At 39.8% G+C, this 25883-nt stretch overlaps 1 protein-coding gene across 29 annotated transcripts in view; it reads right to left on the reverse strand.

Moving 5' to 3' along the window:
* Positions 1-1946: 1946 nt before the first annotated feature.
* The window catches only part of LOC308586676 (membrane cofactor protein-like), a 36090-nt gene continuing 12153 nt past the window's right edge, over positions 1947-25883 (reverse strand). For 3 of the 29 annotated variants that reach the window (XR_014007994.1, XR_014007995.1, XR_014008004.1), the window contains 8 exons: positions 23793-25219; positions 18602-20572; positions 15733-15927; positions 13459-13641; positions 12877-13068; positions 10863-11054; positions 6144-6210; positions 1947-2681 (listed from right to left, as the gene is read on the reverse strand). Coding sequence is in view for 8 of the 29 variants with exons in the window: in XM_081193546.1 (XP_081049672.1) it covers positions 24823-25219 (397 nt within the window). In the remaining 21 variants the exon portion in view is untranslated. Of the gene's footprint in view, positions 2682-6143; positions 6211-10862; positions 11068-12876; positions 13069-13458; positions 13642-15732; positions 15928-18601; positions 20573-20932; positions 25258-25883 lie in introns of those variants that run through there. The other 26 variants (XR_014007993.1, XR_014007999.1, XR_014008008.1 and 23 more) reach the window with 25 other exon arrangements.

Genomic DNA, 25883 nt, shown 5'->3' on the forward strand with positions numbered 1-25883 from the left:
CCTCCTGGCAAATAGAAGGGGAAGAAATGGAGGCAGTGAGAGATTTTACTTTCTTGGGCTCCATGATCATTGCAGATGGTGACTGCAGCCACGAAATTAAAAGACGCCTGCTTCTTGGAAGAAAAGCAATGACAAACCTAGACAGCATCTTAAAAAGTAGAGACATCACCTTGCCAACAAAGGTCCGTATAGTAAAAGCTATGGTTTTCCCAGTAGTAATGTATGGAAGTGAAAGCTGGACCATAAAGAAGGCTGATCACCGAATTGATGCTTTTGAATTATGGTGCTGGAGGAGACTCTTGAGAGTCCCATGGACTGCAAGAAGATCAAACCTCTCCATTCTTAAGGAAATCAGCCCTGAGCGCTCACTGGAAGGACAGATTCTGAAGCTGAGGCTCCAATACTTTGGCCACCTCATGAGAAGAGAAGACTCCCTGGAAAAGTCCCTGATGTTGGGAAAGATGGAGGGCACAAGGAGAAGGGGACGACAGAGGACGAGATGGTTGGATAGTGTTCTCGAGGCTACCAGCATGAATTTGACCAAACTGTGGGAGGCAGTGGAAGACAGGAGTGCCTGGCGTGCTCTGGTCCATGGGGTCACGAAGAGTCGGACACGACTAAATGACTAAACAACAACAACACCTTATAGAATCATAGAATTGTAGAATAAGTTGCAGCTTATTTGCAGGGACAGGGGGGTGGGCCTTTTGCTCCTCTGCAAATCAGCTATAAAATTAAACGAAAAATCTAGTAACTAGCAAATACTACAGACCAAAGGACAGTACTGTAATATGAAAATGTGATTATATATATATATATATATATATATATATATATATATATATATATATATATAGGTTTTGGTGTCTTCGGGTGTCTTCCCGTGTAAGAGTTGGGGTGTCTTACACGGGAAGACACCCGAAGACACTCTTACACGGGAAGACACCCGAAGACACCAAAACCTACATTCCTGTACCCGTGAAAATCTACGAAAGCATATATATATATATATATATATATATATATATATATATATATATATATAATTAAATTTATTAGTCACTTGTCACCCAAAAGTCTCCAAGTGACTTAAAGTAAAGAGCTCAATTAGGGTGTGGTGAAAGAAAGCAAAAATGAAAACATTTAAAAGGAACAGGAGCAAATCAACATATGCCCTTAGGTTTTTAGCAATTTATACTTTCTCAACGAGAAGCATATTATATGTCAGACAGTTATTCCTAATGGTTTAAATAACAGTATTTCTGCAATATTAGTTTTACAGAGTCTGTTTCTACTTAGAATTTTTTAAAATACAGGTATTCATGTTATTTAAAAATCATATGGCACAAATGTGGCATTGTTCCTTTAAGGGAGCAGGTGAAGGCTGCCCCAGTTAATATACAGATGAGATCTGGGGGGAGTCTATCATATCTTTGGGCCAGTGGGGTTATAATAGCATTCCAGACATTTTGTGTGTAAATGTTTTGAAATTTTAATGTCATATAATATGCCTCAGCATAATTCAGCAGAGAATTATGTAGTAGGGAGTAATTTCCTTTAAAGGAAAATGGGTTAAGTTGGAAGAATTAATGCAGGCAACTATCCTGGAAATAGTAGTGCACTTTGTTCTAGGTGGAATCCGATGAAGTTTTTTTCTAAAGGAATTAGAATTAACTTTCATCTGTAGGAGATTGAAAATGACATCGTTGAAGCTGAGGACTTAGTGGTGATCTGTGGTATGTATTGTTGGTTTTTTGTATATGGCTGAAAACTTACGTTAGTATATTAGGATTTCATTTGTGGTGCAGACTACTCTTGCAAGATTCTCACACAGTATCATTTCAGTCAAGGACTAGTAACTGCCTAAAAAGGTACAGGGACACACACTATCTACACACCATTTATAAAGCAGAGATTTAAAATCTTTGATTCACAAAAGTACAAAATTATCTTCATCAATTTATACAATTCAGATTTAAAGCAGTGGTCAGTATAAACCAAGTGCATCTCAAACATGAAGTCTTACCCCAGAATGGCTTTTGTGAACTTCTAAAATCCAAAGAGATTTTGAAAAAAGCAGCCGAGTGTTGTTCTGGAAAACCATCATGGATAGTAATGACATTCTGCTGTTTACAACAGAAGGATTACTACTGTATTTTGATATATTGGATTGTAAGAGGTTTTTAATTAATTCAAGGTAACCCCTTTTCATGACAACGGAGAGTGACAGCGAAGCAGTCTCAAAGTGGATACAGCCCTGGTTTGGGTTTCTTCTGCTCTATAGAATTTAATGATGTGTTCAACATCTTTATGCTATACATTTCTCTAACAGCAGAAGACAGTGACAGTGCAGTTGAGCATATACACGGTATAATGACATGATTGCATGGGGTAAGTTGCAATGACTAGACATTAAGGAGAAGAAAGAATAAAAGTCAGAACAGATGTGGCATTTTCAGAGATAACCTGGATTTCTTTTAACATTTAGTTCCATCCTTAGAGGCTGTTGGGGAATGCAGCAGTTTGTTCATACTGTATAGAATTCCACAAGGTGCTGCCACAGCAGCATTTGTCATTACACAAGTCACTTTTCCAAAGAGGTATGAAGATTCAGGAGAGCTTAAGCATCTTTGGTATTCTAGTATACTTGGTGTATCATCTTAGCAGTTGTTTTAGAATAGCTAGAGTAAATGAAAAAAGAAAATAAGATTTCAAGCTTCATATAGCTCCTACAATTAACTGCAAGTCCTATACTTTAGCTTGAGGAAAGTAACAACAAAACAGTACACTTTTAAGGACAAGTAAAATAATTTTGCCACATTAGTACTATTTTTGTCAAAAGTTCTACTTTTGGATTTTTTCCAGCGCAACTGAGTTAGTAACTTAGAGCATGATTCAACCTACAAGCCCTGCTAGAACAAGGATAGTTCAGTTGGTTAGAGCATCGTGCTGATAACGCCATGGTTGTAGGATCAAGGGGCTGAACTAGATTATCCTCAGGGTCCTTTACAACCCTACAGTTCTATGATAATGACACTGGGCAAGCTCCTGACTCTTAGGTATCCTATTTCTCAGGGGTGTTATGTTACTGTTAATTTATATGCCGCCTTTCAGCCAAAAGACATACCCCGGGGAACTGTTGCAAGGCTAACACTCTCTCAGATTCCTGGAGTAACCTCAAAACTTCTAACTCTGAGAACTCGAGTAAAGACACAGAATACAGTCATACCTCTGTTTATGTATCCCTCCGGATACGTAAACTTCAGGTTGTGAACACGGCAAACCCGGAAGTGTATACTTCCAGGTTTCGCTGCACAAGCATGCACACAAGCATGCATGTACAGAAGGGCGCCTCTGGTTACGGACTTTTCGGGATATGGCCAGGCCTCCGGAATGGATCCTGTCTGTAACCAGAGGTACCACAGTATAACTTTGTACTGTGAAAGATTCTATAGAAACAGCAGAATAGATATTCCAGTATCTAATTGTGGGATGTAATCCATTGGTACAGTTAAGTGCAACATTCCTTATTTCCCTAGAGTGGGCACAGGCAGGGGGACATCCAGTCAGTGTAACTTCCTGTTCCACTGATCTGGAGCATCCTCCCCCTGCATGTGACCTGGAAGATGGACATGGCGCTGGCTGAGTCACGCAGCCATTTCCTCAGTCCTTTCTTGCTCTCTTGCTTGCTGATCTTTTGCTGCCATGCTGCTCTGCGGCAGCTATTTTGTTATCTTAATGTAATTTTGCACTTGAGTTCAATCTCCATATGAGACAAACTCAGACTTTCTTGTGTGACTATTAAGTAAAGCCTGCCTTTCAGGGATCAAATCATGAACTGAAATGTGAGTAAACTTTTTGTTACTTTACTCAGAAAGACTCTTGTGTCTTTATTCTTGTAAGAGGGATTAAAGGGGACACCAGGAAATAATCTTAACTAAGGGATTCAAACAAATCTGCAAACTAGCTTCCAGCTATATTGAGGGGAAATTGCTCTGCTACATCACTCACTAGTGTGAGTGAACAAGGATAATGCTTATTCAATATATCCTTTCCTACTATCCTTAACACTCCCACACTAATCACCATATTTTTCACTCTATAAGACGCACCAGACCATAAGACGCACCTAGTTTTTGGAGGAGGAAAACAAGGAAAAAATATTCTGAATCCCAGAAGCCAGAACAGCAAGAGGGATTGCTGCGCAGTGAAAGCAGTGATCCCTCTTGCTGTTCTGGCTTCTGGGATAGCTGTGCAGCCTCTGCATTCGCTCCATAAGACGCACACACATTTCCCCTTACTTTTTAGGAGGGAAAAAGTGAGTCTTATAGAGCAAAAAATACGGTACCTCATAGGGCTGTTGAGGGGATAAAATGGAGAGGGGAAACCATGTACTGCACCATGAACTACTTGAAAGGTGGAATATAAATGAAATAAATAAATGAATAAAGCTAACCAACAACATAAACTCTGATAGTTCTACCTGCAGGTGCATGTAATTAAACCATGGTTATAGTGTCCAGTTTTTAAGAAAAAAAGCTTGGGATGAAACAATTTAGAGCAGACATGGGGAGAGGTGCTTACAGCAACTCTTACCAGTTCTGCAGCTTTCCTACCTCAAATCCCTGCCTCTGCCCCATAGAGAGTTCAGATTCCAGTTTTTATTTAGGGCAGAGAAGTAGTAGAAAGGGTTCAGCATCTCCTTTTTTTCTTTATATTGCCCCATTCCAAAATATTTTATTTTAAAACAGCTGTTAGATTTAATTACATGCTTCACATGCAAATGCTTAGTTCAGCCCAGAGTCTTCCATTTAAGTATTAGTATTGTAGGAATTTAATTTTAAAAGTATTTATTTAATTTTATTTATATATGATATTGATTTTCACATTCATAACTATACATACATTTTAAGGTCAAATAAACACTCTGAAATAGAGGCTTGCAGAACTCTCAAAATAATGCTTACTATATTATAAATGTAACCCAAATAGGTGGGCTGGAGGGAGGCTATAGGCTTGTTTGATGACATTTTTATCATGCAATTAGATCTACTGCATGTGTTTATGCTGAATAACTAGAATAAAGCCTTGTTTTAACAAACAATGGGTTAAATGTTAAAGATTAAAAACACTTGTTTCAGCATTATATATATATATATATATATATATATATATATATATATATATATATATATATATTGTTTCTTGAATCTGTAGCTTTCCCTGGCATTTAATATTGTGGGGGCTAAAATATCAAGGGCCCACAAGCTTAATACAGTGGTACCTTGGGTTACAAACACCTCGAGTTACAAACACTTCATGTTACAGATTCCACTAACCCAGAAGCAGTACCTCGGGTTAAGAACTTTGCCCCAGGATGAGAACAGAAATCATGTGCTGGCGGCGTGGCGGCAACAGGAGGCCCCATTAGCTAAAGTAGTAATTCAGGTTAAGAATGGTTTCAGGTTAAGAACGGACCTCCGGAATGAATTAAGTTCGTAACCACTGTACAGTGGTACCTCAGGTTACATACGCTTCAGGTTACATACGCTTCAGGTTACAGACTCCACTAACCCAGAAATAGTGCTTCAGGTTAAGAACTTTGCTTCAGGATAAGAACAGAAATCGTGCTCCAGCGGCGCGGCGGCAGCAGGAGGCCCCATTAGCTAAAGTGGTGCTTCAGGTTAAGAACAGTTTCAGGTTAAGAACGGACCTCCGGAACAAATTTAGTACTTAACCCGAAGTACCACTGTATAGGAAAATTAAAAAGACCCTGGAAAAGTAAGCATGTATGCTCCTCAGTCTTCATCAGTTAAATCACCTAAAGGATTATTCAGTCATCAACTAACTGAAGTGATTGAATCACCAAGCTCTTACGTGCACAGGAGTGGGGTGTCTTACTTTTTTTCATTAGCAGTGCCTTATGCTACTTTGGAGGACCTGCACCCCATTTAGGTGTGGGCTTTCTGGGAGCTATAAGGCTTTATCCCCAAAAGAAAGCGCTTAAAAGCCACTGAATGCATACACACTTTCTCAGATGAGAAATCTGGTCCCCCAGGCCCCCTTTTCTGTCTACATAATGTGTGTGGTGGTCCTTAGAGGTGCAAAGAAGAAAGGAGAGTAAGAGGTTGGTAAAGTCTTACCTTTATCTGGAACACACGGCCCCGTAAAGCGATTGGGCTGGCAGCCATAAGAAAATAAGCAAACATGCTTTAAAAAAACAAAAAAAAAAACAGGAAAAAGTCACCTTAAGAACCCATTCACTGGTTTACTTTGAGATAGTAAAGAACAGAATGCACATGGTGATTTCACCACATTTATTTTCAAATATGTGGAACCATTTGAAATAGCTGCTTTGCCATGATTTCCAGAGATACTACTTCATAGACAATATTGTGTGAATTCCCCATAATTTTGTAACCATATGGTAAAAACCATAAAACTTCCTTGTATCGTTTCTTCTGGATGGAAGAAATACAGCAAAGGAATTAAAAACAAGAATGAATATTCTGTACAACAATAAAGCTCCTGAACAAACATAATATTGTAGTTTGCTTCAAGAAATGATTGGAAAACCATCCATGAGGCAATACAACTGAGACTATTATTCAAATTTTGGAAAGAGGCAATGTTGATTCTAATAATTGAATCAGGGAAACATTGCCCACACCCTGAGTTTTACAAACGAGTTCTGCTTCCTAAAGAAGAATTTATTATAATACAGTTTCATGTGTTAACTCAGATTAGGCAGAATTTATTCAAAATAGGAAAATATCAGCCAATATATAGTGACATAATGTCATCAATCCAGCAAATACAATCTAGTCAATAGTGTACATCTATTTCATTTTGTAGAAAAGGCAATCAACCCCAGGGTGGTCCTTAATAACAGTTTTACTAAATTTCTGTTCTGAAGGCCAGTTCAAAGGAATGCTCATGAAATATCCATCAGGCCAAGTGAGTGTTTCACATATGCCTTCCAAATTGCCTTTTCTTGTCACAGTGGATTAGAAAAGAGTGCCCTATTCATTGCCTCACTTCTATATTGGAGTCTGGAACTTGAGACCCCAGGGCCAAGCGTGACCCTTGAGGCCTTATCTGCCAGGCCACAGCCCCACATTCTAGTGCCATTGCCTGCTTGAAATGATACCTCTGTCTTTGCTGGATGGAGAGATATACTTGTAAGAAATCACTGGTTTTTTGCATGAGTGGATTGTGGAACATTTGAACAGGTGTCTGAAAGCAGTTTTGGGGGGGAGCACAGCAGATAAACTGAAGATTAAGACAGGATTGAGATTCTGTGAGTGTCTATTGTTTTGAAAAGAGGTATTCAACTGGATCTGGAGATATTTAAACTCATTCTGAAAGTCCAAATTTGTAACTTGGGGGGCCTCCTAGACTTAGTGTTATTTATGGAAGCACAGGGAACAGAAGTGCCTAAGAGTATGTTTCATCAATTTTGACTGATGTGCCAGCAACATTTGAACCCAACCCATTGGACCTATTTGCTTCTGAGCCCAAATAAAGTGTGGGTTTTGACTTTTACAACACTAAATGTTTTGTGGTCGAGTCACTTATCGGACTGCCTATGCCAGGCATGGGAAACCTCCAGCATGTGGACCAATCTTGGTCTATCAGGTCTGATTTGGTTTGTGAGGCCATTCCCCCCAAACCACACCCACTTGTTAATGAACTGTTTGTTGCAGAGGTAGGATTCAGTCCTACTGGGCACTATTTTGCAAGTTCTTTCCCTGTGGGGAAAATACTAGTAATGCATACTCATCCCCTCCCCACCAGCCTGCAGGTCAACTTTGACAGGTAATTGGAAGCAGCCACCTGTCAAAGTTAGCCCACGGAGTGGGAGGAAATGAAGATCTTTCCCACTGAGCCACAAGCTTTCTCCACCTTGAACATCTATTGACAGTTACAGAAGCCCTATTTGAATGCTCACCAGCGGAGTCAGGTAGGTTGGTGGGCAGAACACAGAGAATTTATGACAGTGGGCCCAAGGATACAAAACTCTCTACCATGGGAGATGCAGGCTTTGAAAACATTTCTGATGCAGACCATTTTTTAAGTGAGAGGTTATGGTTTTATTGCATTATTCTAATGGCCATGGTTTGGATTTTATGCTGAATTGACAGATTAAATTAAACCAGTTTTATGGCAGAACTTTATTGGAATGATGGAACCTCCATCACACCTTCACCTCAAGTTCATTTCTACTACACCCCATATTGCTGCCTTAGCAACCATTTGCTCTTTTCCTCATCAGGAAAAAAATGCCAGTGCCTGTTTGCATTTGTTCCTCTAGACAAAGTAAACAGTAGTTGAAATGTGAAAGTTAAAAATGCTTAACATCTGTTGAATAGTGCTCAGCTTTCCTATAGTAAAAGTGTGTAGACTCTGCAAAACTCTGGTCCTTGCTTAAGAAATTTGAAAATGCATTTTCAGGTATTCTTATTCAGTTTCAATAAATTACATACCAGCTATAAGCAGTATGAAGACAAAACCTAGAAGAGAGGGAAAATGATTCTGATAAGTGAGCTTCTCACAAAACTTTAATACTAATTAAAAGAAATGCTCATTCGCACTGGCAGTCACATCAGAAATAAATTTTAGCTGAAGCACTGCCAATGACTATTAATTTCACACTACAGCTGGTGGACGTATTTCAGGGCCAGAGTAGATGTGATGCTAAATGTGTCACGTTATTGGGTATTGTTCTTAAAAAGGAGGCATGGGGTATTTTTTTGTCCACTTGTGTGGGGTGTAACCCTTTCCCCCTCTGGTACTGTCCTGATGAAAATTATTAGCTCAGTTATTAGCCTCACGAGGAAAGCACCAAGTGGCACCAATTACATGGTTTGAAAGGTATCTATTCCACCTTTTAAAGCATTGTAAAAATATTTCTGTAAGTCAAAACAATGTACAATCACTATAAGAACATTTCAATAGTATTAACAGCAAAGGATAAAAGCAGAACCAGGAGATTACAACTATCTTAGTTACCACTGAAGGCCAGGAAAATTAAATGTGTTTAATTCGCACTTGAAGTCTATCAGGGATGCCACTCATATTTCAGGAGGGAATTTCAGAGATGGGGTGTTGCCACAGAGAAACTCTAAGTGGTGGGGCAAGAGGACTTCAAAGATGCAACCTATATTCAGGTTTGTATTGGAGGAGGCTGTCTTTCAGATATTTTAGTCTCAAAACACTTTAGAGCTATAAAGGTAAAACCAGCACCATAAGTTGAGTATGGAAACAAATCTGAAATCATTGCAACTGATGTAAAACCAGCATACTATGGTCTAAAAGCACATACCTGCCAACTATGTTTTGCAGCAGCTGCAGTATCCGAAAACTTTTCAAGGGCAGCCCTACACCTGTAACTGACCAAGGTATGTGTCACCATGGTCAGAGCTATCTTTTCCAGGAAGGTAAGTAACTAGTACACCAGGCAAAACTATGTCACAACCCTGGAGCTGGATTCCTTGTCTTCAATGGATGAGGGCAAGAACTCTGAAGCAGAAGGGGAAAGACCTGCGGGACCAATCCTAGAAGCACTTCCATCAGATACGCCTGTTGTGCCAGTGCCGCTCCAATTTGAGGATACAGTGTTGCCATCTTCAGACTCTAAGGACTCCATCACAGAGGCCCCAGTTGAGACCAGGGTCTCCCCTGCTCCACTGGAGTAGAAGACTGATGGAACAGGCTGGGGGCCTTTAATTGAAAAGGCACCTTCCAGTGAGACAGGGCTAGCAATGGGGCTGCTGCTGCTGCTGCTGCTGCTGCTGCTGCTGCTGCTGCTGCTGCTATATATGTCTTAGTCTCTGTTTGATGCTTGCTGAAATAACACTTTCTCCTCCTTGAGCAAGGTGGGTGGTGAGACCACATCTTACTCAAGTAAAGGAACAACTGGGAACTGACTTTAAGTACCTGCCTCAAAACTGACATCACATACAATGTAAAGTGTGAGATGGGTGGACATATTTTCTTATTGCCGGGGGGGGGGGGGAGGTAATGCTGCTGCAGACCAAATTTGGAACCCTGGTGGACCAAGTTTGGCCAGCAAGCTAAAGGCTCTCCACCTTGGTCCAATTCATTACTCCAAAAATCTACATGGTCACCTCAGTCCTTAATATCCAAAAAGAACCCAGGATCCAGTGAACAGGTGGTAAGTCTCAAGCCTCCAAGAAGCTTCTCTACATCTTAAGGTTGGAATACATGACTAGATATCATTGCAAATCCAGCCATCCTTCTTATCAAACTCTGACATCCAAGTACAACAGCAATTTTAGCCACAAAATGAAACACAAACTAGGTTTATGACAGTGTATGCTCATGAATGTAGTAGTTCCTTCCCCATCTGGCCATTCGTTTCTGTTTATAATAGTCTAGTTTCTTTTTCAATGTGGCTTATAAAATGAAAGGTAGGAGAATACTATTTGCTTCTAATTGGTTTTAAATATTACACTTCTTAAAGAGTTGGTAGAATGGAAATTTACTTTACTTCAGATCAGGAATGGGGAACCTATGGACCTTCAAAGTTTGTTAGGATTTGTTACGAGTTGTAGTACTCCAGTAACACATGGAAGCCCTATTCCTGCTTTAGATTATCCACTGGTGTCAGGAACAGGTTCCCTAGCCACCTTTCCTCTTTCCTAGCTCATTCACAGGGACTCTTAATTATTACAGAGGGTGCTCCCAGTGGCCTACTGCCAGGTGAACTGCCTATATGCATCAAACTCAAGCTAGTAATAGAAAGAAAATCTCCTGTAAGAGGAAAAGCAAGAGTGACACCTGAAAAGTGACAGCAGTGTCAGATAAGTGTTGCTATATATCTACAACTTCATACGTACTCAGGTAACAAGATGGAAGTTTAGGTGACCATTGCTTCCCACCAATGTAGCGAATCTCAGATGGCCCTGCTAATGTATAGCCAGCAGAACATCGAATAGTAACTGTATCTCCAGGCTCATAGCTGGTTTTCTTCCCCCGGATTATTCTTCCATTACGGATAGACAGGTAATAAATGTCTGGTGAAGTTCTAACTGAAAACACAAACTATTATAAACAAAACAAAGCAACACTAAAGCACACATTATTTTCCAAATATTTCATATTTTAGCTTAACAAAGTGTTGTTGTGGTTGGAAGGGCTGTAAGCTCAGTGGTAGCACACTTACTTTGTATGCAAAAGATCCCATGTTTAATCTATGCTATCTAGGGCTGGGAATGCCCCCTGCCCAAAATACTGGAGAGCTGCTGCATGTCAGTATGGGTAATACTGACTTAAATGGCCCTATAGTCTGACTTCGTAAAAAAGGCACAATTTAATTTGCAACATGAAAAGTGCTTGTCACCAAAACATTAAGAAAACATTGCAATGTACAGGTGAAACTAAAAAAATTAGAATATCGTGGAAAAGTTCGTTTATTTCAGCAATTCAACTTAAAAGGTGAAACTAATATATGAGATAGACTCATGACATGCAAAGAGAGATATGCATGCTTCTACTTCTCAGTGGTCCAATATTGCTCTGTTTGCAATCCTTGTTTTGCTGATTTCATTTAATATTCTAATTTTCTGAGATTGTTAATTTGGGGTTTTCATCAGCTGTACGCCATAATGTTCACAATTATAGCAAATAAAGGCTTTACATATTTCTCTTTGCATGTCATGAGTCTATCTCATATATTAATTTCACCTTTTAAGCTGAATTACTGAAATAAATGAACTTTTCCACGATATTCTAATTTTTCGAGTTTCACCTGTTAAGCTGAATTACTGAAATAAATGAACTTTTCAACGATATTCTAATTTTTCGAGTTTCACCTGTATAGTGTTGTAAATTCTTAATTCTTGGTTTGTATACAAAAATCATATATATATATATATATATATATATATATATATATATATATATATATATAATTTGACACTTTCCACAATGTCTCAAAGCAGATTCAAGATTCACAATTAAAAACAAATACAGCAAGAAAATACAAAAAGCCAGATTTGATCTAAAAAGTGATAAAAAATATTGTAAAAATGATAAAATCTACCACAGCCAACTAAAAATTACAACTACAATCAGGTCAAATATGGTCTTGATCCCTGCAGCATGATTCCATTTAACTAACAGCCTGGATAAATATTAGTGCCACAATTCCACAAAGGAGGAGTGACCACTTAAAATGCCCATTCTTGTGTTGCCACCTCCCCCACCTCCCCCAGAGGTGGGTACACTGAGGAGGTCTCTGATTATAACTACAGAGTCCATGAAAGTTCATATGAGGTGATGAAAGCCCCTAAGGTATTGAGGTTCTGAGCAATGTAAGGTTTTATGGCTCAAAATTAGCCATCATCCTTCCTCTACCATCAAGTTGTCAGTAGCAAAGTTCATTGAGTTCTATTTCTTTTTATATACTGATCCGATTTGATGTCTCTCCCATTTCAGTTTCTGGAATTGTAGTACATACAATAATGAGCAAAATAACAATCCCAGCTGACTGTTTTTGAGCAATGTTGTGCTGCGTATACTCCCAGATTAGTTAATTCAAAAGGAAAGGATGCAACTCTCTGCTTTAATCCCATGCAATACATTTCCTTGACAGTAGGCAGACACCATACCACTTTAAACAATTGGTCTGATTAGTTCTACGTTTCCCCTAGACCATCCTTTGAACGTAAGGCAAAGCAATGCCTTTTGAATCCAGCTAGCAATTACCGGTAATCAGTGTAGCTCCTCTTGCATTATATGTGAGCACAAACATAGGGAGGTATTAAAGTAGTAGCCCTATGATGAGGTATTAATTTTGTGGTAAATAAACACAGAAATCACTGAATACCCCAAAGCTATATTTATACCTACAGAAACATGCTTGCACAGGAGGATACCAGGAATTGTAGCCTTGGCATGCTACATTCATCTCCATGGTTTCATCAGGAAAAGAATACTGCTTATTACAGGTTACAACAACACTTGTTCCAATCTTATACTGATGTCGCAATGGACGCACAGTCCCACTTGGAATTAATGGGGCACCGCATAAACGTGGATCAACTGCAACAAAAAAGTCCCCACAAAAATCGTAAAAATAAACATTGTGTTCCATGAGGGAAGATGAAATATAAATGTAAACAAACAAACTTGCTCTAGCTAATTAAAGATGAGAACTTACAAGACGGAAACCGAAAGAAGAACTGGCCCTTTATAAACAACACACATTCCTCAAAGTGCATTCTGCCAGGATGTCAAATATTCTTTTAACCATTCAACAGTCACACATACTTTGTTAATGCTATTCAACAGGATAAAAGTAGAAGAGAATTTAGGAGATGTCCCTTCTGATGCTAAATTTATAAAGTGAAAAGCACATGTCCACATTTAGTAAACCATCTTATCACTGACTGAGGAAGCATAATTGCTATTTGAATGCTTTGATATTCTTACTTTCTTTACATGAAGGCAGCGCAGGATACCAGCTACTGTTCGCTCCGCATTTAATCAAATAATTTCCCATCAGAAAATATCCAGTTTTGCATTCAAATATAATAGTGTTGCCATATGTATACGAATGTCCAAATCCGCTTAATATTAATCCATGTTCAACTACTGGATCTTTACATTTCACCACTATAAGCAGACAGGAATATTAAAAAACAAAAACTAAGAAATAGAACATTGCATATAGTTTATTTACATTTTCTCAAATGTCAGTATATTCTGCTGAAGCCTTATTAAAAAGTTAGTTTTCTAAAAACAAAACAAAAACCTGATACTCACTGTCTGGCTATATGTTACTCTGTGCCCTATATCTTCTATGTCACACGTTCTCTACAAAAGCTGTTACTAACTGCCCTGGATGTTTAAAATAAATAAAATTAAAACGTGGTGTCACTTGTATTAGAATTGCTGATCTGTATCTAATGTTTAAATTGATATTCCAAACAATTACAGTACATATATATATATAGGAACATGTGCACGAAAGCTTATACCCAGAACAAACTTAGTTGGTCTCTAAGGTGCTAATGGACAATTAAAAAAAAAATTATTTTGACTGCGTCAGAGACCCAACACGGCTACCTACCTGAATATATATAGGAAATAATCCATTAAGGAGATCACAGGTGGGATCTTCTAGAAACCTCTCCAAGGTTAACAATTTATTAGCTCCAAGTGCTAATAAACATATGGTGACAGATCCAGTACAGAAATGCTAAACAGATACTATGGAAGGCCAATCCATCCCCTGACTATTAGACCACAAAGCATGATGAATGGATGAATGGATCTCTCAAATGTTTAGATTTTGCAGAGAAATGGCTTTATTCACAGCTTTAGTCATGATTTTTAAAAAATGAACTTCTCTCCCAATGCAAATAGAAGCCATATAAGGAAACAAAGTGTGAACCCCACTCCCCATGCCATGATCGTGCATCCAATCTATCTCCAGCCCCCTTTGTGTGTATAACCTGATAAGTGAGTCAGTGAAGGGTTGTGATTTGAGCAAACTCATAAATTCATTAATTTAGCCAAAGCTAGGAAGTAATACTGGCTAGCTTCCTCATGAGACCAGCCTGCAATGGCTTGCTGGGAGTGCATCTTGAAGAAACAAAAGGCTGATAGTGGTCTGGTTTGTGCAGCCATGCAGGCTGGCTGGACCAGGTTGTTACAGAGGAACATAGGGATGGCACTGAATCCAATGCGGTGCGGCTGGGAAGGACAAGCCCCTCTTGAGATTTAAATGTTGTGAACTCTTTCTCCATCAAAACCCAGGTGGTAAATATGTGTAAAATAAAGTCTCTGCTGTGCCTCATTCTGAAGGAACACAAACTGTGGTCAAGTGCCCCAAACCCTAGAATCTTGCACACATTCAGCAGAGGTTAGGGTGACATGTAAAACTGTCACTGTGGGTACCCTGACTCCCCAAAGTTTCTGTGTGCCCTGACCCCCTCTAGATTCCTGAGTGGTGGAGTTTAGTCAGTGTTTTGATTAACATGGTGAGCTAAGTGGCATTTGATTTAACAGTGCAAAAGGGAAGCTAAATTTATTTTCCAGTCCAGGGCATCACCTCGGTGGAGGGGGTAATGCTGGAAGTGGAAAGGGATGGGTTGGTTTGAAATTGAAACCTAGAAACAAAACCACATTCTCTCTGAAAAGTAGCAGAGAAGGAACGGCTTGTAGAGCTAATAATCTGCTAATGCACGTTAACCAAAATCAGGACCACTACGATAGCCAGTTTATACAAAACCTAGAACTGGGGCATGGGCATGGGCATAGCAGGGGGCACAGGGGGGCAGCTGCCCCCATAATAAATAAAAATCAATGAAAATAATTAGCAAACTGATGTTCTCTCCCTCCCCCCCCCCCCAACAAAAATCCTGGCTACATCCATGAACTGGGAGCGTGGTATATAGCCTCACTGCCTGTAAACATTGGGGCTTCCCCATTTGCTTCTGTACAAAAGTGAAATGCAATGTTTACTGAGATAGAGCACAAACATAAGAGGAGAACAAAAGTACCTCTGTCAATCACTCCACACATAAAATATCATTAAACAACTTAGGGATTCTGAACATGAACAATGAAGCTTAATATCAATTCAAAGCCAAATAAAGGGAGGGGCAAGAGGACAAGTATACAGCTATCTAGAATAAAGTTCCCTTTTAATATATTATAAATCATAATATATCATGAATGAAGAGTAAAAGAAAATGCAACCTTTGCATTTAGGGGGCTTTCCCTTCCACACTCCTTTAGTATCACCATCCATGCCACAGGAAATAGAGTGTGCTCCAATAAGAGAGAAATTATCATGGCAAGTGTATGTTATGACTGTTCCAAAAGCATAAAAATGGGCTCCAGTCCCATTATGAGATCCATTAGCAATGTTTGGAGGAGTTCTACAGAAGAAACCTAGAAACATATCAGAAAAAGTTCATATTCATAATGCTATAATGGTATTATATTTTGGTTATTCAATTCTTGATACTTTAAAATATTAAAATTTATTTAAGCATATTGTTGGTTGACATCCATCTATCTTGAGAGACAATGGAGTGTGCCTCCAAGGGCAAAGTCAAACTAGTGTGTTAACAACACTTAAGTGACCTCCCCAGGGCAGTGTGTATACAGGTCCTGCGCTGCCCAGATGACAAGTAAATTTCTATTTTATTTTGTATAATAGAGGCAAAATTGTAATATTAGACCAAAATTGGGGGAAACCAATAATTATGTCTCTTTAAATAGTTATACATATGGGAATTTACCCACAGAGATAGAATCTTCTGGAAAGCTCTAAAATGATGAGAGAGGGAGCTCACTCCCTGGTTTTAGGGCTGAGCAAAACTAGTTCAGGGAACAGTAGTTCAGTCCCCAAATGGAAACAACTATCCCTGTTTCAGGGAGGGAGTTTTTACCTTTTAATGCCCCCATCCCATTTTAAAAGCACTCTTGCCTCTCTATAAAGGCACTCTTTCTTGGAGAGGCTTTCTACTGGCCATTACAGTATTCTCCTCCAAAAAAGATGCAAGATGATGCAAGTTGTAGCACTGTGTAACATTGTCACAGTGCCTTCTAGGAGGAGAATGACTGCCTGGAGGAATGCTCTCCAATTCCTGTGCAGCTACAGAGAACATTAGTTATTTCCCTTCAAAAATCTTCCCCAGCTTCAGTGCCATTTTTAAATCTCATTTTTATATAGAAAGAAATGGTGCATTGAAGCATTTGGAGGGTAGGGTAGTTGGGATACAGCAGACAGAACTCTGTTCTGGTTGCTCCCTCACAACAGGCAGCATTTTTAAATGGTTAACAAAAAGATGCTGCCACAACAGGCAACATTTCATAAGTGTTAAAGTCAAAAGGGATAAAAAAAGAGAGAAGGAAGCCTCTACTACTGCCATGGTAAGTACATCTCATCCAAAACGCTTTGTTCCCAACCCCAACCGGCCTCCCCAACCCCCCCATAAATAACTGAAAACTGGTCCTGGCTACTTATGAACTGGATGGTTATTTTGTCTCAGCTCTGGAAATTTATAATAGTCATTGGGTTGAATGTGCTTCGAGTTGAGCGCATTCGAGTTGCGCCCTGCGGCAACCCGGAAGTAACGGAGCGCGTTCCTTACAGGTTTCGCCACTCGCGCAGACACTCAAAATGACGTCATGTGCATGCACGGAAGCGGCAAAACGCAACTCGTGCACTTGCAGACGCATCTTACGTTTAGTTCAGGATGTGAATGGGGCTCCAAAACGGATCCCATTCGCATCCCGAGGTACCACTGTACCCTGATTTTATTACCTTTGCAGAGTCTCCCATGTGGAGACTAGAGCTAATTCATCAGGAAGCAGGTATAAAAGTGTGCCAGGCATACAAGCTCCTATGCCATAGGGTTGTCATACATCTGGGAAATCCTGGACATGTTCTCTTTTGGGGAGCCAACATGCCCATCTGGGTGATTTTTATATTTTAAAGGAAATGTCCATTTTGGGGGGGGGGTATGTATGTATGTATGTGTTTGTTTGTTTGTTTGTTTGTTTGTTTGTTTTGGCTCAGGCAGCTCAAGCACATTTGGCTTTGCACGCCACAGCTGCTGCAGCGTAAACTGGGGAAAGAGGCTCGCGGGTGCAGGTACTTTGCATGGTTATCAGGGAAAGGGAATTGCAATCTGGAAAAGGAAACTTGAGAGGAAGGAGTAGGAAGTATTTGAGCCATACGGTCCCTGCCTTTGTAACCAATCCTAATAATATCCACGGGCATGGAAGGCAGATTGAGTATATGGATAAATAATAATAATCAGGGACCTTACTGTGAGTGTCTGCTATAAATTGCCAAGCCAGACTGAAGACTTGGAATGATGCCTTCCTAGAGCAGATTACAAAATATTCAGAAAGGAGATACACAGTAGTCATGGGAGACTTCAACTGTGCCAAGAATTAAGGTTCAGCAAATTTATCGATTTCCTCACTAACAAGAGGCATGTGAATTGGGTGATTTGCCAGACATTGTCTCTGATAACTTATTGCATTCATAGTTTGTGGCAATATGCCAGTGACAAACTGGTATGAAAATATGGAATAATTGAGCATGAACACAAAATGAGCCAAGATTAAGTATCTATTTCAAAGCGCATATTCTAGGTTCTTTGGGGATTGTTGTAGTTGCTAAAACACAGAGAAACCTATTTAAGTAAATAATATGATGAAATACCTACCCTCTAGTCCACAATACTTTATATTTCCACAACAGTCTAACTACACGTTTTGTAAATTGCACAGCTGGCAGCTATTGGTGGGTACCAAACACCGCATTAAAAAAAACCACACACCACCAATGCAGTCTTTTTACATGCCAAAACACTCTCCCCGCCCCCAGGCAACCAAACCATTCCTCAATAATCTTCCCCATGCGCGCTTACTCCGGAGTAAACGCAGCTGGCTGGGCAGATTGCCAGCCTGGCAGAGCCAGTCGCCTGAATATGTGGAGCCCAATTTGTTCTGCTTTCAGTGGAGGGGGGGCGGGGCCTCGCAGCTGAGCAAGGAAGGACACCTCGGCGCCACCTGGCGGTAGGCGGGGGGAGACATCCGCGTTTACCTCAGGCGCCTGGAAAGACCCGCCCCCTCGCGCGCCGCGCTTCGTGAAGCCTGTGGCAGCACGAGGGGAGACGGCGGGAAGGCGAGCGGAAGGGGCAAAGGGAGGCTCAGCGGCCTCTAGAGGCTCTGTCGTCGCCTTCCTCCCTTGTACTCACGCACGGACTGAGGCAGGGACCACTGAGGGAGCAGTAGTATCGATATCCCCGTTAACCAGAGAGCCCGCAGAAGCCCCCACGACGGCCGTTGCATAGCGCTGGCCTGAGAAGCCGGCGACGAGCCAACTGCGCTTGCGAGGGTTGGGGGAGAACGTTGGGAAGGACCTGCGCGGCGGTGGTGAGGCGCGCGCGCGCTCTACGTTTCTACGGGTCACATCCACCCCGCGCGTTATCACCTGAAATAGACTAACAGGTGGCTCCCATACGACCTATTTAATAGATCCTTTGGAGCTGGCACTTCCTTGTTACGTCTCCTGCCTCTCCAGGCCCGCGACAGCTGCAGTAGCTAGTGCGGACAAAGTAGCTGATCATTCACGGTGGTTCATGTCCCTGTATAGAGGAGCACCTTCCTTGTAGAAATCTGCTACTTTGTACCTTCTAGCTGACACATTAAAACTTTAATCTATTCTAATTTTAGTTCTATCCATCCTTGAAGAGTGAAGTTTTACTGATTTTCAGTAAAACAGGGATTGCTTTCTAAGTATTTTTAACCAATTATTAAATGCTATGTCTATAAAGGGAAAAGCATACTAGAAACACTGTGAGAGGCTTATGAATAATTTAGAACAATCCTTCAGTGTAGCTTTATTTATTTAAAGCATTTTTATACTATTTTATTTTGTAATCCAGAGTTGTTACATATTCTAACATGAACATACTACACCACAGCCAACCCTCCACAACTATTAGGATTGTCCCACCACTTCACTGTCTGTGGACTGTTGGCCGTATGGTATTTCTAGTGTATGAATTTCTACAAGTAAATAGACACAAATTGCTTCTGTCACCTCCCCCTCTGAAGCCTTTCCTCAACTGAATGCAAACAATTACTTTTATTCATCTAACATGTAAAATGGAGGTGCCAAATAAAAGCAAAAGGCAGAGAGCATGTGCTACCAGCATATGGGATGTTTTAAGATCCCATAGGAACTGTAATGGAAGCAACATAAAAGACAATTGTATTTTTCCAGGAAGGAAGAGAAGGTAGGAGGGGATGGGTAGAGATTAATGGGCTTGACAGTGGTTTCTTTACTTCATTGCAGCTGTTCTTTAAGGAACAGCAGAAGTAACACAAAGACAGTCTGAAGGGAACATACACAGTTGTGCTGTGTTCTGCTACAAAGGAGCAAGTATCTATAGAGAAAGATGTGTGGTTCTTTACAGAATCCATGACAATATTGTGAACATCTCATGTAGAATGAATACTGCCTGCACATATCTTTGATGCAATGGCCATTAATTGGTTGTAGTCTGTTGCAATCTACTTTCAATCTAGTATGCTTCTGTTTCCTAGTTTAGATGTAACAGGAAACAGGGGCTTTAACAAAACATGGTCATAGCACACAAAAAAGCATACAGTAAAAGAAAATTGAAGCGAGTAGGGACTATGCAAGTATAATCCTTGTTCTAAAACTGCCAAATTGTACTTTATTTAGCTGGGATAGTTGCATTTAAATTTGCCCAAGCATAAGTCAGAACTATCTTTAAAAAACTACTGTATTTAAAAAACAATAAAAACATTTTTAATTACTTTACTGTAATTTATCATGATTAAGTTAGAGTTAAAATGTATCCTGAAACTAATCATTACTCATAAACCTCACACTCATCTACTTGCCAACACACAGCACATTACTCACACTCATCCGTTTTTACCTTTTGTTGTCTTCATCAGTATCAAATTTTGCAAGTTCTCAGGGGTAGGGAACCAGCCATTTGTTGCTACTGCTGCTTATATTATTCAGGAAAGTCCACACCTGAAGCAGATTAGTCAGCTGCAGTTTCTACTGCTCAGCCCCCCCCCCCCCCCCCGGTCTTGTTCTCTGCCTAGCAGCTATATTACATATCCACACAGTGCAGAGTTCAACTATAAAACTCACTCCTATAAAAGGCAATGATGGCCAATGCAGCAAGGCAAATACTTTGTTCTTATGTATAAAATGGGTTGAAACTGAACACAATTTCATTTCACTATAGATTACAGTCTATCTAGTTTACCCACTATATTTTACATATTGAAGAATTCTGATAAACCTCTTGATATTTGCACCCATTGAATGTAAGCAAAAAAGCCTCAAAGTGGCACAATGTCTAATAAGCATTTTAAAATGTTGAGATTTGTATTCATGTATATGCTTTATTTCTTGCAAAATAATATATACAACACAAATTCAACCTTAAAGTATTTGATTCACATAAGTACAAAATACTCTTCAGAATTTACAGTTTATCCCTTGTAGCTTTAAGGAAGTGGTCAATGTAAGCCTAAAAAGAAAATAAACCAATACAAAATATTACACAACAACACTGGTAAGTTTCTAAAATGAAAAGTGACTTTAAAAGAAGCAGCTGTGTGTAGCACAGCTAAATCATAATGAGCTGTGCTGATGTGCTTATGTTTACAACAGCAGAACTACTAAAATGTATGGGCATATGGGAATAAAACTATTTGTAAAATCAGGAAATTCTTCCAAATGTTTAGTCAAAATTTCCTTGCACCTTGAACTTGTTGATAATGCATCATCTACGTAACAGGGTTTTACCATGTCACCTGTTACCATGTCTCTTCTCTAGCCTAAGCACACCCAACAGTTATTTGGGACGGACAGTTAAAGCAATGGGGTCTGAGCTCGCCAGAGGGCAAAGAGGTGAAACTAGCTATGAAACATAAGTGAGCACCTATAAACTTCAAGTGACACATTGGCATCAAGTGAAGCTCTGGCATGTGGAACTTGATTTCTGAGGACCTCACATGGGAATGCAATATATGCTGATGGCTGGTGCTATGCTGGAAATGCCTTGTTGACCAAGATGTGCAGCAATTATTGTGTTGCATTTTGTGAAAATTCTGTGAGCTGTGTGGCTAAGAGCCAAACACCAAAACTCTCAACTGAAAGCAATAGTCTGGAAGGAAACACAAATGCTTTGGTTGAATTGAGATATGAAAGCAGACATCTTTTTGGTCTGTTGAAATAATGCCTGACTTGATAATGAGAAATGGGAGGATGCTGGAAAAAACAGCAATCTAGAACTTTTGGGGGATTATGAAGGAAGAGAAAACCCAAAGTGTCATGCATCTGCTAGAGGTATCTTTCTTGGCAATGGTAAAATTCTTTGAAGGGTACAAGCCTTTGTACCCTGAACTCTGTTTCTACTGCCCCATTGCAGAAGAGTTTTTAAATCCTCCTCTAAAGCCAAGTACGAAAATGGAGAATGACAGAGCCTTACATGGCTCTGGAGTCACAGTCCATCATATGATTAAAGGTGTAGATTTCTTGCTTTGCCAGGCAATGCTGGTTGTGTCAGCCATCCCCTGTCATCTAGGAGATGCTTGAAGAAGAGAGAGGATTTCTCCCAGAGATAATGTTGATGCTGAGATACACAGGCATGCACTGCAGAGTAAGAATGTGACATTAGGTTAAAACTTTCAAACCATTACATCCACCTTACATCCCTTCTCATTTGTCTGAGCCAAAAGGGATTGTACATCAAGGGGAGCAATAGTTAAACCACATGCATGGAAACTAGCTGACAAGCTCTCTCTCATATGTTGCTCCAATGTGCAAATAGTTGCTGCAGGGACAGCCATATTGGCTGAGAGAGACAGTAGCCCAGGCAGCAGAATAATAATAATGAACAGAGGTTTTTATTATGTATAAATCCAGCAGAACCCAAGTCATTGGTCTGTTTCCCTGATACTTTTTTCGCTTGCTTGCATTCTGAAAATATGGCAGTCAAGTTAGTCTAAGTAGGTGCACTGCCTCACAGTCAAAGGAGCTGCCTCCCTGGCATGGTCTGGAACTGAAACTACCATTAATATGAAAGTAGTAAGACCAGACTCAAGGGATGTAGCAGTTGTCAATGACCTGGGTCCCAAAGTGGATAGTAAGGCTCAAGGGGACTGTTACAGTGCTTGCAACTGTATTATATTGGAGAGCCCTGTGAAGGTGAACTCGATTCAACAGAAATGAAAACTGCAGAGTTTAATTGCATAGCCAGTTTTTGTGGGTGTGGGGATTGGGCGACTCCAGCAGAGTGAGTTTGCTCTTACAAAGTAAGCCAAAGGCAGTGGATGTATTTTGGTATGCTGGTCTCGTAAAATTTACACAATGGGTCAAGTGTCCAACACCTGCCCCTTTTCAAAGCAGAAGCAAACAATTATAACTATCTGAATGACAAAGTTTGCTGCCTCAGCTTACGTACTTTGAGAACCAGCACTGAGGTGTGCTAAGAAAGCATGGAGAGAACACTGAGGTAAAATGAAATGCAACATTTGAAAGGAAAAGAACTGCATAGAGATAAAATAAAACAGGGGAAAAAACTTTTCAAAGATGGGACCAATGCAGTGGTCAATAATGAACCAAGTAGGAAGACAGGGGCATACCACTTGAGGATATATATTAAGGGCTAGAAGCAGACCTGCCACCAAAATGTTTTAAGTGCCTTCTGCAAGAACACCCCTGCACATTAGTGTCCTCTAGAAGCTTTCTACTGCAACTCACATCAGTCTAGCCGACTTGACCAATGCTCAGGGATTATGGGACTTGCTGTCCAAAGCATCTAGAGGGCACTAAGTTAGGGAAACCTGCTCTAGAAAGTTGCAGATGCTGCTCTGTGCAGGCACAGAACCCATATGAAGGACTGTACAGAGACCATAGAATAATCCTGAGTACAGATGCAGAGTACAGATAGGGGAAAGCTATCATCCTTATACTGTGCTTATGAGCCAGTTGCTCCTAGAGAAAAGGGCCAGACTTCAAGGATCTCAGTTTCACATAGGAATGCACTTCTTATGTTCGTATCTGAGACTAAACAAAGAATGCAAATTATTCAGTTTTATGAAATGTTTGTATAATTCACCAATTTAAGAAACAGATGAGTGTAATAATAATAGTAATAGTAACAGTAATAATAGTGGTTAGAGGTCTGTCAAGACGTAGTAGGTTTTCCAGTATCTAGTAATATTTTTTTGCTTACCAATGAAGATCACATGGCACCCTTGAGCAGGCACCCTACTTCACAAAATGCCTCACTGGATTCCTTGGAGCACCTTCAGAAAATTGTAGTCAAAGAACAGCCGGAGGACACTATGTTTGCCATCCCAGTTTTAGATTTTCAGGTGTTGAGAAGCTTAACATAAGCTTTCATTTATTGTCTAAGCCAATACAATATTTATAACCTTGTGAGAAAACAAAAGGGAGAGGGACGGTGTCCACATACAGCTGTGTGTCATTAAATTTCAGTGGTAATTCCAGTTTTGCAATTGTTTTTAAAGCAAAAGCAGCTTGCAGAGTGAGGGATCTAGAGCAGAGAAGAGCTTAACTCTTCCAAAGCCTGCTGCTTCTCTGCTCCATATTTCTGCTCCCATCCCACATGTGTTCAACTCTGAAGACTGATTTAGAGCAGAACAGTGGTGGGCAAAGAAACCATCTTTGTTCTAAATTTCCCCCTTCTGAGGTGGCTTTTTTCTTCCAAAAAGTAACTGTTGGGATTGCAGTATGTGCATCTGCATCTAAGTTTAAATTGGCCCACAGACCTCTACTCAAGCTGATGCCTACTCTTTAATTTATATATTGCTACATTTACAGAATTTCCATATTCATTACTTAAACATTGAAAAGTGGAATCTGAAAGAGATACTTAACTGTAACTGTGTAAATTACAGGTGTAGGTTTGAGGAACATTGTAATTAGTGAATTGTCATACTTCCATATGTGCTTATTTACTGAATGACAATAAAAAGATATAACATTAGGAAAAAAATGAACAAAAAACGATTCTGGTGTTAAAGAAACCAAGTCAGACATTTCACTGATACAATTATAGTTTTATTTTTTAGAATGATTATGGCTATAGAGTCAAAATCTTGCCATTTCAAAATGGGCTACTGCATGATATGCGCCATAAAAATACACATAGTAACACTTACCTGTAGTGTCAAGGGTCTTACGCTCAGTCCACAAGAGAAAAAGGAGACTCACACAGAGGGTTCCTGTGGGATACAGCACTATGAAATTCTACTTGTACATTTGGTGCAGTGGCCTTTGCTGAGCATCTCAGCAGAGGACTGCCTCTGTCTTTTAACATGTATAGGGGTATTCAGGGTCAAAAGAACAAGAAGAAAAAGAAAGAGAAAATAAGCAGAATCTACCCAGTTGCCTTCACTGATTGGTCCCTCCTCATGCAGAGATGATGTTGGGTTTGCTTCATCTGTTGTTTCCTTGGCTGTATTAATAGGAAGCTTACTAAAACTTAATAGCTTCTCCTGCTGCCTTCCATTTTCTTTCTGGTGTTCTAGCTCAAAGTTTGCCACTGATTCTTCCAAGGTCTCGGGCAACAAAATACCTTCTTTGGTTGCTGCTGTCTTTTGCTCTCTCTCTTGCTCTCTCTTTACCATTAGGATGCTGGGGAATGGAGTGTCAGGGTAAATCTGATTTAAAATCTTTGGAAAATTAAAAATAAAATAAAATCACATGGTACTGAAATTCTATCACTGCATGTGCCAGCTGAGCTGTCATTCCAGAGAAGGCTCTCTCATCATTATGCACATTTCAGCTGATTCAGAAATGAAAAGTGCCTGTACATAATATATTAGGCATAGACAGACACATATATAGACAGGATAATCCTTCAGGTACCTTGTCCCATGAAGAACAAGCCTAGAAACAGGCTTGGAGGCACAGGCACTGCAGTTGTTGAAACACTGATATAATACATAATCCCAGTTAGCAATCCAGCAGCCACATTTTAAATTATCTGAGGTTCTGAATTGCCACCATTTTGCATATCGGGAAGCTACTTTATACAACAGTTTCCCTAAAGGTATGCTCTCAGCAAGCTAAATATATGGTTTCACATTTGACAGTGTATGCTGATATATCAGTAAGATGCTATGCGTTATATGTGGCCCTTAAGTGTTACTATTTAAAAAAAATACATTTTCTTGATTTTCAAATATAGTGAAACAAACCATAATAGAAATAGAAATAATAGAAATATATATATCACCATGTACAACAAATAGTAGCATTTTACTATTTTAAGACCCATATACCCATATTTCAGATC

Source organism: Podarcis bocagei, assembly GCF_964188305.1.
Source record: "Podarcis bocagei genome assembly, chromosome: 5".
NCBI lineage: Eukaryota > Metazoa > Chordata > Lepidosauria > Squamata > Lacertidae > Podarcis > Podarcis bocagei.